The sequence below is a fragment of the Mirounga leonina genome, unplaced genomic scaffold (genome assembly GCF_011800145.1).
Source record: "Mirounga leonina isolate KUSES-001 unplaced genomic scaffold, KU_Mleo_1.0 Mir_272, whole genome shotgun sequence".
NCBI classification, from domain to species: domain Eukaryota; kingdom Metazoa; phylum Chordata; class Mammalia; order Carnivora; family Phocidae; genus Mirounga; species Mirounga leonina.
In genome coordinates, this window is record NW_023270652.1 from 29,315 (window position 1) to 40,413 (window position 11,099).

Genomic DNA, 11,099 nt, shown 5'->3' on the forward strand with positions numbered 1-11,099 from the left:
TTTATCAAGCTGCCCACCACCTCAGATTTAGCATCCATTGATGATCCTTGCTCAAACCAATCTTCGATGGTAGTAGAATGATGATTTTCCAACTTCATGGCTACCTCCACATTTATCACTCACCCTTTTATTGTCAGGAAGAGTCCCCCCATCCCCCTTATGTGTCTATTTATTACTCTTAAGGACTCATGGATTCCTATCTCATTCAATAGATTATAATCTATCACTATCTTTATTTTGATGGTCAGATTGTCCCAGACTACCTTAGAAACCATTGTGCATTAGTTCTGCAGATATGACTCCAAAAGCACAAGCAACAAAAGAAAAAATAGATAAATCAGTCTTCATCAAAATGTAATTCTTCTGTTTCAAAGAACACCGTCAAGAAAGTGAAAGGTAGCCCACAGAATGTGAGAAAATACTTGCAAATCATGTATCTGGTAGAGAACTTTTACAACTCAATAATAAAAAGACAAATAACTAAAAAATGGGCAAAGGATCTGAATACTAGACATTTTCCCAAAGATCTACAAATGGCCAATGAGCACCTGCAAAGTCACTAGGCACCAGGGAAATACAAATCAAAACCACCACATGATACCACTTCACACCGATTAGGGATTAAGATTAGAAGATTTTTGATCAGAAGGTGTTGGTGAGAATGTGAAAAAAATTGAACCTTCATACGCAGGCACTGCTAATGGCGCAGCCAAAATGTCTGGCAGTTCCTCCAAAGTTTAAGATTGATTTATTTATGTATTGGAGGGGTGGAGGGGTGGAGGGAGAGAGGATCTCACGCAGACTCCCAGCTGAGCGTGGAGCCCAGCCCTGGGCTCCATCCCACGACCCTGAGATCATGACCTGAGCCAAAATCAAGAGTCGGTTGCTCAACTGACTGAGCCACCCAGGTTCCCCAGTTCCTCCAAAGTTTAAACTTAAAGTTACAAATGGCTCAGCAATTCCACTCCTCGGTATATGCCCAAAGAAATGAAAACATTTGTCCACATGAAAACTTGTACGTGAATGTTCATAGCACCGTCATTCATAATAGCCCCAAAGTAGAAACAACCCACATGTCTATCAAATGGTAAGTATAGAAACAGACTGTGGTCTATCCATACAATGGAGTATTATTCAGCCATAATGAGATCCTGATACATGCTACATCATGAATAAATCTTGAAAACATTGTTAAGTGAAAGAAGCCAGACACAAAGGCCACACAGTGTATGACTCTATTTATGTGACATGTCCAGAAGAGGCAAATCTATAGAGATAGAAAGTAGATTTGAGGTTGCCAGAGGCAGGAGGGAAGTGGCACAGGGAGTGACTGCTAACAGGTATGGGGTTTCTTCTTGGGTTGATGACAATGTTTTAAAATTGACTATGGTGATAGTTGTAAAGCTCCGCCAACACACTAAAGAACTATTGAATTGTACACTTTAAGTGAAGTGATGGTATGGCATAGTGAATTGTGTATTGTGAATTTTAGCTCAATAAAGCTGTTACCAAAAATAATGTTCCAGATTTGGCCAGTGGGTGCCCCTTGGAGCTGATTCTCTTGTCCATTTGACATGCTCCAATCCATATTTTGAGTGTTTCCTTACTTTCCAGCACAAGATAATCCGGACTTACCTCATGCCCTTTCCTACTCCAGCCTAGGAATCAACCTTTTCCCCAGAAGTCCGGCTTCCTGTTTGGGGGAAATGCAAAACCAAGATCGTATTTCCTTTAATCATCCTGACAGCCTTATTAAGTAGGTATTAGCGTATCTTCCTTTTACAAATGAGGCCCAGAGAGACCCAAGTAAATTGTTCAAGGTCACACAGCAGCCTTATCTTTGAAAGTAGGCAATGTGAATCCAGAGCCCTTGCTCCTCACTCCTCCCCCTACACAGAGAGAGTGTGAAGGTGAAGGTCATTCTATTGCTTTATGATATGCACCTTTGAGTGGAAATCAAAGTGTAGAACCCATAAACAGCTTCCTAGGACTTGCACAAGGAAGGGTATGCCCTTGGGAAAAGTCATGTGTCGTGTATCTGGGGGTGTGGGGTTGGGGGGAGTTCACCGTGCAGTGTCCTAACCCTTCCCCTGCAAGCACATGCTCAAATCCACACACACAAACACCAGTGAAGTGCAGTTCTCATTAATCTCCTTTGCCATCCTCTCCCCCCACACTGTACCCAAATACTGCCCACAGCTAGGTGCCCATTACAAGAGTGAGAATAGCTAAAAGGGGTGAAGATCTATAGATGGAAGGGGATCAGCCTTGGTTTTTCGATGTTGACACTGGGCAATGGGTACATGAAGATTCATGATACTATTCTCTCTTATTTTGTAAATATTTAAAGGTTTCTGTAATAAACAAGTATACAATAATAAATGAGAGGAAAGAGAAATAGCCAGGTGGGGAGCTCTGTGTGAGCGAGGACATATGGCTACTCTCTCCAGATTCCTCAGGCACTCAGAGAAGACCAGCGGCACATCTGGGAGAGCCTCAGAACCACGGACCCTCGACAGCACCTTCTCCCCTCCAAAGATGATGGGGACGCTACTCATGTCCTTGGTCAGCTGCCTCATTGCCATAAGTCAGGCCAGCCTCATCAATCGCTGTGACTTGGCCAGGGTGCTGTACAAGGAGGACTTGGATGGGTTTGAGGGCTACTCCCTCACTGACTGTGAGTGCTGCTTCTCACACTCCCCCCTCCCCCATTTCTCCTCCTCCTCTGGTCATGCCCTAGGTGGCCGTCTTTCTCTCTGTCATTCATCTTTCAAAGCCAAGTTCAAAAAGCAGCCCTCCCCAAGAAGCCCTTCCCAACATTCCATATTCGGTCCACAATTTTTTTTTTTAAGATTTTATTTATTTATTTGACAGAGACACAGCGAGAGAGGAAATACAAGCAGGGGGAATGGGAGAGGGGGAAGCAGGCTTCCCGCGGAGCAGGGAGCCCGATGCGGGGTTCGGTCCCAGGACCCTGGGATCATGACCTGAGCCGAAGGCAGACGTTTAACGACTGAGCCACCCAGGCGCCCCTTGGTCCACAATTATTAACTGAGCACTTATTATGTACCGGGAACTATTTTCAATGCTGGGGATAGAGACATCAACAAAGCCCCTTCCTCCACAGTGTTCACATTCTAGGGGAAGAGGCAAGCAAGAAGCACACACACAACTATATATGATAAAGGTTATGCAGAAGAATAAAGCCAGGGCAGTGATAGGCAATGTTGTCCTAGAAGGGGAAGTCGAAGAGGTGACATTGAGCAGCACTGGTCACCCAAATGTCTGGGGAAGAGCATTCCAGGCAGAGGGAGCAGGCAGTGCAAAGTCTTCATCCTACTCCGTGGTAAGGATAATTCCCTTTCGCCCAGAATTTGTGCACACCGCTCTTGTGCTATCCTTCTCCCCTTATCTTGTCTTGTGGCTTTTTAAGGTATGTATCTTCATCCTCCTTCTATAGGCCCCTTGAACGCAGCATCGACATTTGACCCAGCTAAATGTCTGGCACTGGGCTTTGCACAGTTCCTGGCACACAGTAGGTGATCATTAGGTGCAGGAAGCATGGATGGACAGATAGGTGATGAGTGGTTGTACTGAGGGGCGGGTGGGTTGGACAAAGGGTGAGGGGACAAGCACATGGGTGTTTCTAGCCCACTTGCCCCATCCAGCCTCTTAGGCCTTGTTCCTTTCTTCTGCTTCCTGATCTCCCTTTCTCCTCCATCCCCCTCCTCCCTCAGCTCGGCACCCTCTGAAAACCCTCTTCTCCCTGTTCAAAGGGCTGTGTCTGGCTTTTGTGGAAAGCAAATTCAACATATCAAAGGTAAATGAAAATGCAGACGGCAGCTTTGACTATGGAATCTTCCAGATCAACAGCCACTACTGGTGCAATGATTACCGAAGTCACTCAGAGGACATCTGCCACGAGGACTGTCAAGGTCTGGCCAGGGCCCCAGGGTGGGAGAGGTGAGAGAGAGGACCAGGCTCTACTCACAGGACTTCTCTTCCCACTCAAAGCCTGGCAATATCCCCAGAGAGACAGCCCAAGGAGTCCATTTCACCCAGCTTTTCATGCAATGGAAATTATTTTGGTGCCCATGTTACAGATGAGCAAACTGAGGCTCATAGAGCCGGCGCTGAATGCCAGGCTGGTGGCCCTGAAGGCTCAGCTCTAACCATCAAGTACTAACTTTGGCTAATGATCTGATTAAAGGCCAAGTGCAAATTCCCCACCTCAAAGCCACTCCAGGAGGCTCCATAGGTCCATGACTTGGACCTTCTCCCCCTCCTTCATACTCTGATTAATATCCCTGGACTCTTCACCTGAAGAGCCTCCCTCATCAGGCAAGATTTACCTTGGTCTCTGTGCTGCCTGTTTTGACATTTCCTTTCCCTAGAAATCCTCAAACGTGGGCTGAACCACCATCTACCCTAGTTAGGAAGTATGGTGATAAACAGTTGTCCTGCCCCTCCTGCCCCAACCCCCAACACCCCCGACCGCCATTGTAGGGATGTCTAAATGGGCCTCTGGAAGGGAGGCCTTGCTTAATCTGGAAGTACTCAGCCCCCAGGTGGCGCATGCCAGCGCAGGGACAGCCATGTCTGCCTCAGTCTTTGGGACTGTCCTCTGTGTTCTTACAGGTACTCTCTCTCTCTCCCTTTCAGACCTACTGAGCCCCAATCTTCTCTCAACCATCAGCTGTGCAAAAAAGATTGTGTCCAGAGCAGGGGGGATGAAGAACTGGTGAGGAGGACACTGTGGGACTACGTTAGCGGGCAGAGCCCCAGGAAGGATGTAGTGACAGAGAAAGGCACACTAGGCAAGGACTAGACCCTTTCTAGTCCTCTCTAGGCTGTCTCTCTAGGCGTCTGTGAGGATGGAGGAGTCAAGTGCCTTGCCTACTCTAGAAATACCAAGCAGAAGGGACACTGATGACTCTTAGGGCTGACCCTTTCTGGAGGGAGAGTCAATGGTTGTGCCTGAGATTGATTGATTGATTATTTATTTATCTTTTTATTTATTTAGGAACTCTCAGCCTCGTAAAATGGTGCTCTCCCACTTCAGAGGGAGATAGGATTTGAAAATGTGGAAGCATACTGAATGGGGGAAGCGGACAAACACCAGAGATAAGGAAATTTAAAGGAAGAATCAGAGGGGCCACAGGGGGACAGACCAGAAAGCTAGGAATGAAGGAGGTTCTGAGCACTGCTCTGCCTAAGAGACTCACTAAGAGTTGGGCCATGTATGTGGAGAAGGAGCTTACTAAGCGGTAAAGCAAGAACCAATCTTTCTCTCCTCAGGGTAGCGTGGAGGTTGCACTGTGCAGGCCGGCCCCTCTCCTACTGGATGACAGGATGTTTCTTGGGATGAGACGGGGGAAGGGCTGCTGTGGAGTCATTTCAGAGCTCCTCTTCTCACTCGGGAATTCTTCATCTCCTCTTCCTCTTGCCTCCACTTCATGTTATTTTCTTTCCTTCCCATTTACAAATAAAACTGACCAGAGCCCCAGGAATAAATGGTTTTCTCGGGCTTCCTCCTTGCACCCATCTAGGCCCAGACCTTCTGGTTCCTGACTGTCATTGCAAACCAAGAGGACCACAATGAAGAAGTTGTTATATTTGGGGAATTATTAAAGCATTCCTTGTGCAAAGAATGTGTTGATTTATTCATTTTTAATTCCACATATATTGGAGTACCTAATCTAGTAGGAGTGTGGTAGGTACTAGAAGAAGGAAAATAAACCATAACTATTGTTCCTGAGGTGTTCATAATCTACCCAGAGACATACACAATTAATGGGTACAATGAGTGGATACATACAATGAATACAACGGATAATGAAATGGGTAATAAAATCTACAATTTTTGGTTTGAAACAGCATCAGGATCCCAGTTATTCCTCCAAGCCAACTACTTTCAGAGTAAAAGAGAAAGTTCAGAAGTAGGTAATGGGTGGAGCTAAGGGTCTTGTATATTGAGGTGGAGAAAGTGCTGTTGGGGCTGATAGATGGTGCCAGGTGCCAATGATTTGGGTGGTTTCAGAGAATGGGCTAAAATCTAGATGTTAAAAAAAAAAAAGGCATCCCTGTTTGGGATCTGAAGGTGCTGATGTGGAGAAAAACCTGCAGAAGGACAATGCAAAACAGAAAAGGGGCCGTTGGAGAAATGTCTTGCACATAGCTACCATCAGTACCGTTTGACTAAACTGTCCCACTTGGGCCACTGATGTCCCTACTTCTGAGCCTTGACTTTTGGATTTCACAGACCACTAAAACGTCAAAAAAGTTAACCCATGTTAAAATTCCTAACTTTTTATTTTAATACCCAAGTAAGAGTATTAATCAAAACAACTATTCTAAAACAATTTTTAACATGAAAAATGAACGTCATGGAGTGCCTGGGTGGCTCAGTTGGTTAAGTGTCTGCCTTGGGCTCAGGTCATGATCTTGGGGGCTCCTGGGATGGAGTTCCCCATCAGGCTCCCTGCTCAGCGGGGAGTCTGCTTCTCCTTCTACCCCTCCCCCCAGCTTGTGCGCGCGCTCTCTCTCTCTCTTGCTTTCTCAAATAAAATATTTTAAAAGTAAAAAAATAAAAAAGAAATTAAAAAAGAAAGAAAAATGAAGGTCATATTTGTAGCATAGTAAAATGGAATAGATTTTGTTTTATGAAAAAAAATTTTAAACCCTGATTATATTATCCTTTTCTTGTTTTTCCAAGGACTGGTGAAAACTTCCTAACAGACCAGCACCAGTCTGAAGACCATTGTTTGGAAACCTCAGGAGATGTTTTTAAAAAAAAAAAAAAAAAAAAAAAGCAGCACTAAACACGACTTTGATGTGGTGGGGCTGCTGGAGGGGAAGTAGTCAGAGACCCGCCCCGAGTGGGAGGGGCCAGGGAGAGGACTGGGAACAGCCCTCGCCCCACCCCCGCGGGGCTGGCCCCGCCCCTCGCACGAGACCTTTTTAAAAAAGCGCGGGCCCTCCTTGCGCAGGCGCACTGCCGCTTGAACCTTAGCCGCGCATGCGCAGTGGTGGTAGGATGGCGGAGGTGGTCTCATTTGCAGTTCTCAGCGAAAGCGACAAAACCTTGCTGGTGTGGGAGCTGAGTTCTGGGCCCACGGCCGAGGCTTTGCATGTGAGCCCAGTCAGGAGGGAGGGAGGGATGGAGAACGCCGTGTGTCCCTCCCCCCCGCCGTGACTGGGAGCCCTGGAGTCTGGCCTTAGCCTCACGCGCCTCGTAGTCTCCGCCGTGAGGAATCTTAGTTCTAGAGGGGACCTCAGCAGTCTGTCAGCCCCCACAGAGTTCTGAGAGGTAACTCTCAACAGCCAGCACGTGTTGCCTTCTAATGCTTCTCGAATCCTAAGATTTCAGAGGGAGACCTGTTCATGAAATGAGAAGAGCTTGCAAGGGGTTGTATGTGCAGAAGGGTTTAGGGAATATAAGGGAACGGGCAGTTTTGGTTTCTGGGCGTGAAATTTCATGCACTTACTTGGCGTGGGACCACCCCACAGCATTCTCTGTTCACAGTATTCTCCCAGTTGGACCTTCTGTATTCGCTCCGAGTCTTCCCAAACGCTGCAGTGGCCCGTCCTGGTTTCTATGGCATCATCAAGTTTTATTCTGCAAGGGATGCTCACAGAGCTCAAATGGCATGCCACGAGAAGCATCTTTTTCAGAAGTCTCCAGTGCAGGTGGGTCCAAACAGGAAATTCCTAACTCCCCTGGGACGGAGTGCTGAATTCCGTTATAATAGACTAGCATTTGTGCAGCACTCTGATTTACAGAATGCTTTCAGATGCATTGCTACATCGACCCTCCGGTTTCCCTGGGTTTTTGTTTGTTTGCTTTTTTTTAGACGAAGAAACTCGAACTGAAGACAGTTAAGTGACTTACTTACGGTTCATGATAATAACTGGAAGCTAGAGATCAAACCCCAACTTACTGATATTAAACCCCGTGGCATTTTATCCTGCCCTTTAATTTAAGAAATCTTAACAGGAAGAGTCTTGCTTGTATTTACTATTATGTGGATTTAAAATGACAAATCTAGGGGTGCCTGGGTGGCTCAGTCGGTTGAGTATCTGCCTTCAGCTCCGGTCATGATCCCGGTCCGGCTCCCTGCTCAGCGGGGAGTCTGCTTCTTCCTCTTCCTCTTCGCTCTTGTGCTCTCTCTCTCACTCTCTCTCTCAAATAAATAAAATCTTAAAAAAAAATGACAAATCCTTTCATCTGTTGTATTTATAAAGGATGCTTCATCGTCATTATCATCATCATCAGTCTCAAACTGCCTATTCAGGACTCCCTTCAATTCCCAGAAAATAGTTAAAACATTCTTTAATGCACTACAGGAACTTTATTCCATACTAACCATGCTTGCTGTCCATTTTACTTTCCCAGAGCCCCAGAATTATATTTCAGTATGTGCCTCAATTCAATCACCATTTCTTTATCAAGGACCATGTCATTTCCTCTGAATAAGTGAGTGAGACTTAGATTTCCAAACCTTTCACTTTGTAATTGTATGTCTTTGTCAGCCTTCTCTAACTGGCTTCTTAATCTGGCTATTTCATACTGATGTGGCTGCCTATTCTTTTTTTTTTTTTTTTTTTTAAGATTTTATTTATTTGACAGAGAGAGAGAGAGTGTGTACAAGTAGGCGGAGTGGCAGGCAAAGGGAGAGGGAGAAGGAGACTCCCCGCCGAGCAGAGAGCCGGACGTGGGGCTCCATCCCAGGACCCTGGGATCATGACGCGAGCCGAAGGCAGATGCTTAACCAACTGAGCCACCCAGACGCCCCACGTGGCTGCCTATTCTTATCATTTGCCTTTCCTTATTGATTTAACCTTGATTGAATCTGAGAACTCTGCTCAGATGTGACTCTAGGTATACTGCCTACTTGTTCAACACCCTCTTCAGTCTTGGCTTCACTCCCTGTGATTGAAATGATGACCTGTCAGACGTTCTTTAGTTTGCAAACTGTGGTCTGCCTGTTTCTAGCCTGTGAAAAGTTCACATAGCCACTCAGATATTATAGATTATGAAACAATTACTTTGTATCAGTTGTAAGAAATGAGGTTTTTGTCTCTCATTGGACATTAAGATCATTTCATAAATTTAGGTTTTGAGATTTCACAGCATAAAGCCCATCACTGAGAGTGATGAAGGAAATGTTCTACAAGTCAGTATATAGTTGACAGGAGAGCGTATTCATATTAGATCTCTTTTTTTATTTAACACAGAACCTTGGGTTATTACCCCTGCTTTCCAAAATTGTTATCCAATTTACTTATGTGTTCTTTTCTACTTTGGCAACTACATATAGTTCCTGGTTGGGTTTGTTGTTGTTGTTGTTTGCCTTTTATAAATACAGGAAAAAGAATAATGTCTTAAATAAAATAAATCAAGGAAAGGCCTAAGGTATTTGAGAGAGTTTTTTTCAGTAGCATGAAGGAAAATGGTTGGCAGCAGGAACTGGCAAGCTTTCCCAAGGTGACAACTATTTCTCCGACAGAGAGGCTCGGGGCCCTTCTGAAGCTTCCTTCATATCCAGAACAGCTCCACTATAGCTCGCCATTAGCCTCCCCTGCAGCACTCAACATTTAAAAGTTCATCTTCATTTCTTCTTTCCAGCATGCAGCTTCAGCTGGAGAAAGTAATTTTATTTTCTTATCACCCATTCTTTCATTCGTTCACTCAATCAACAACAGAATGTGCTCGGTTTTAGGAATGAGAAAAGAGTAAGAGATGGTTCCTTCAAGCACTTAAGGAGCTTATAAACTAGTGATAGAGGAAGGTGCATGAACAAATCAATAAAGAATTAATAGTGCTGTGACTTCATTTGCATTATTTGAATCTTTATGAATATATTACTATACTACACCCTGCTTAAAGTTGAAATAGACATTTAAGACAGAACATTTAATAAATTCACCATAGAGCGTAAGTTAGACTGGAAGTATTTGCATTCTCAAAGGAGCTTATTAATGCAAATGAACCTCTAGTTGTTTAGTTGCTTATAAAATTTTTAGAGGTATGTATATTCCTTGTTCTAACAGGTTAGTAACTTGGGGAGGAGGGTGCTGCAGGTTAAGGTCCTACCTCCCTGTCAGGTCCATCTTGTCGGCTCTTCAGGTCATGTTCTCGAACGAGCTACAGGATGGGACAACAAAAACAATTTCTTTCCTTTGCTCACCTACATAATTTGCTTCTGGAGGGCTTCCTTAGTGGCTTTCATCATCACTCTCACCACCAGAGGTCAGGGAAATCTTCCAATTCAATCAGGAGCCCTGGAAATGATGCAGAAAAGTACTGGAGCTTAAAAATAATGAATACCATTTATTCAGGGCTTACTATGAGCTCATTGCTTACAATGGTGTTTCCTTTCTAATCTTCACAGCCAGTCTCTGAAATAGGTATTGATCAATCTCAGGTGTATCCAAAATAAGCCTCTGTGGCAGGTTGTGATATTTTTCAGTCTCTCTCTTATGTCTTTAGGTTCGTCTGGGCACCAAACATAAAGCAGATCAACATCAGGCCCTTGCCCTAAATAGCTCCCAGTGCCAAGAATTGGCAAATTATTACTTTGGTTTCAATGGATGGTCAAAAAGGATCATCAAGGTAAACTTTATAGATTTTCTTTGGCTAATCAGACTCATTTCAACATTGAAATCCTGGACTTCAGAGAGGAGAGAACTGGGTGTGGGGAGAAGATGTGAGAGGCTTCTAAGTGGAAGGACCTGAGCATCGGCCTGCCACCTAGAATTAATACTACTTTCAATGACTTGGGTAGTGATGTCCAGAATTTTTGCCAGTATTTGTAGGGTATAGAGTAAAAAAAACTAGTTGTCTGTATTTAATAATTCATTTGCAAGTCTTACTTGATTTTGAAGCTATAGGACCTCAACTGTTAGCTGGGTTTACTGGAGTTTAGTTTTTATTTCTAATAACAAAACATCTTGAAGTCTATGTTGAGATCCTAGGAAGGACCTTTAATGTAAAATCCTAACAGCTTCAGGACCTTTCTGACCTCGAAGAAAGAGAAAATGAAGATGCTACGGTACCACTTGAGAAGCAGAGCCTGAAATTCTTCTGTGCTTTAGAG

At 44.5% G+C, this 11,099-nt stretch overlaps 2 protein-coding genes across 2 annotated transcripts; both read left to right on the top strand.

The window, feature by feature from the left end:
• The first annotated feature begins 1,768 nt into the window (after positions 1-1,768).
• On the top strand, positions 1,769-5,957 carry LYZL6 (lysozyme like 6). Its single transcript, XM_035029717.1, has 4 exons — positions 1,769-2,677; positions 3,777-3,935; positions 4,663-4,741; positions 5,299-5,957. The coding sequence occupies exons 1-4, from the start codon at positions 2,434-2,436 to the stop codon at positions 5,366-5,368; spliced, it is 552 nt and encodes a 183-aa protein (XP_034885608.1). The 5' UTR covers positions 1,769-2,433; the 3' UTR covers positions 5,369-5,957.
• A 1,040-nt stretch (positions 5,958-6,997) lies between these two features.
• Positions 6,998-10,971, top strand: RDM1 (RAD52 motif containing 1). Its single transcript, XM_035029718.1, has 3 exons — positions 6,998-7,132; positions 7,510-7,689; positions 10,493-10,971. The coding sequence occupies exons 1-3, from the start codon at positions 7,019-7,021 to the stop codon at positions 10,736-10,738; spliced, it is 540 nt and encodes a 179-aa protein (XP_034885609.1). The 5' UTR covers positions 6,998-7,018; the 3' UTR covers positions 10,739-10,971.
• Positions 10,972-11,099: the final 128 nt, after the last annotated feature.

Bases quoted from the DNA above. Each gene is read 5' to 3' on its own strand.
- LYZL6 (XM_035029717.1), top strand. From the start codon at position 2,434: ATGGCTACTCTCTCCAGATTCCTCAGGCACTCAGAGAAGACCAGCGGC. The intron at 3,936-4,662 runs GTCTGGCCAGGG...TCTCCCTTTCAG, and splicing joins CTGCCACGAGGACTGTCAAG to ACCTACTGAGCCCCAATCTT. The intron at 4,742-5,298 runs GTGAGGAGGACA...TTCTCTCCTCAG, and splicing joins GCAGGGGGGATGAAGAACTG to GGTAGCGTGGAGGTTGCACT.
- RDM1 (XM_035029718.1), top strand. From the start codon at position 7,019: ATGCGCAGTGGTGGTAGGATGGCGGAGGTGGTCTCATTTGCAGTTCTC. The intron at 7,133-7,509 runs GTGAGCCCAGTC...ACCACCCCACAG, and splicing joins CCACGGCCGAGGCTTTGCAT to CATTCTCTGTTCACAGTATT. The intron at 7,690-10,492 runs GTGGGTCCAAAC...TTATGTCTTTAG, and splicing joins TTCAGAAGTCTCCAGTGCAG to GTTCGTCTGGGCACCAAACA.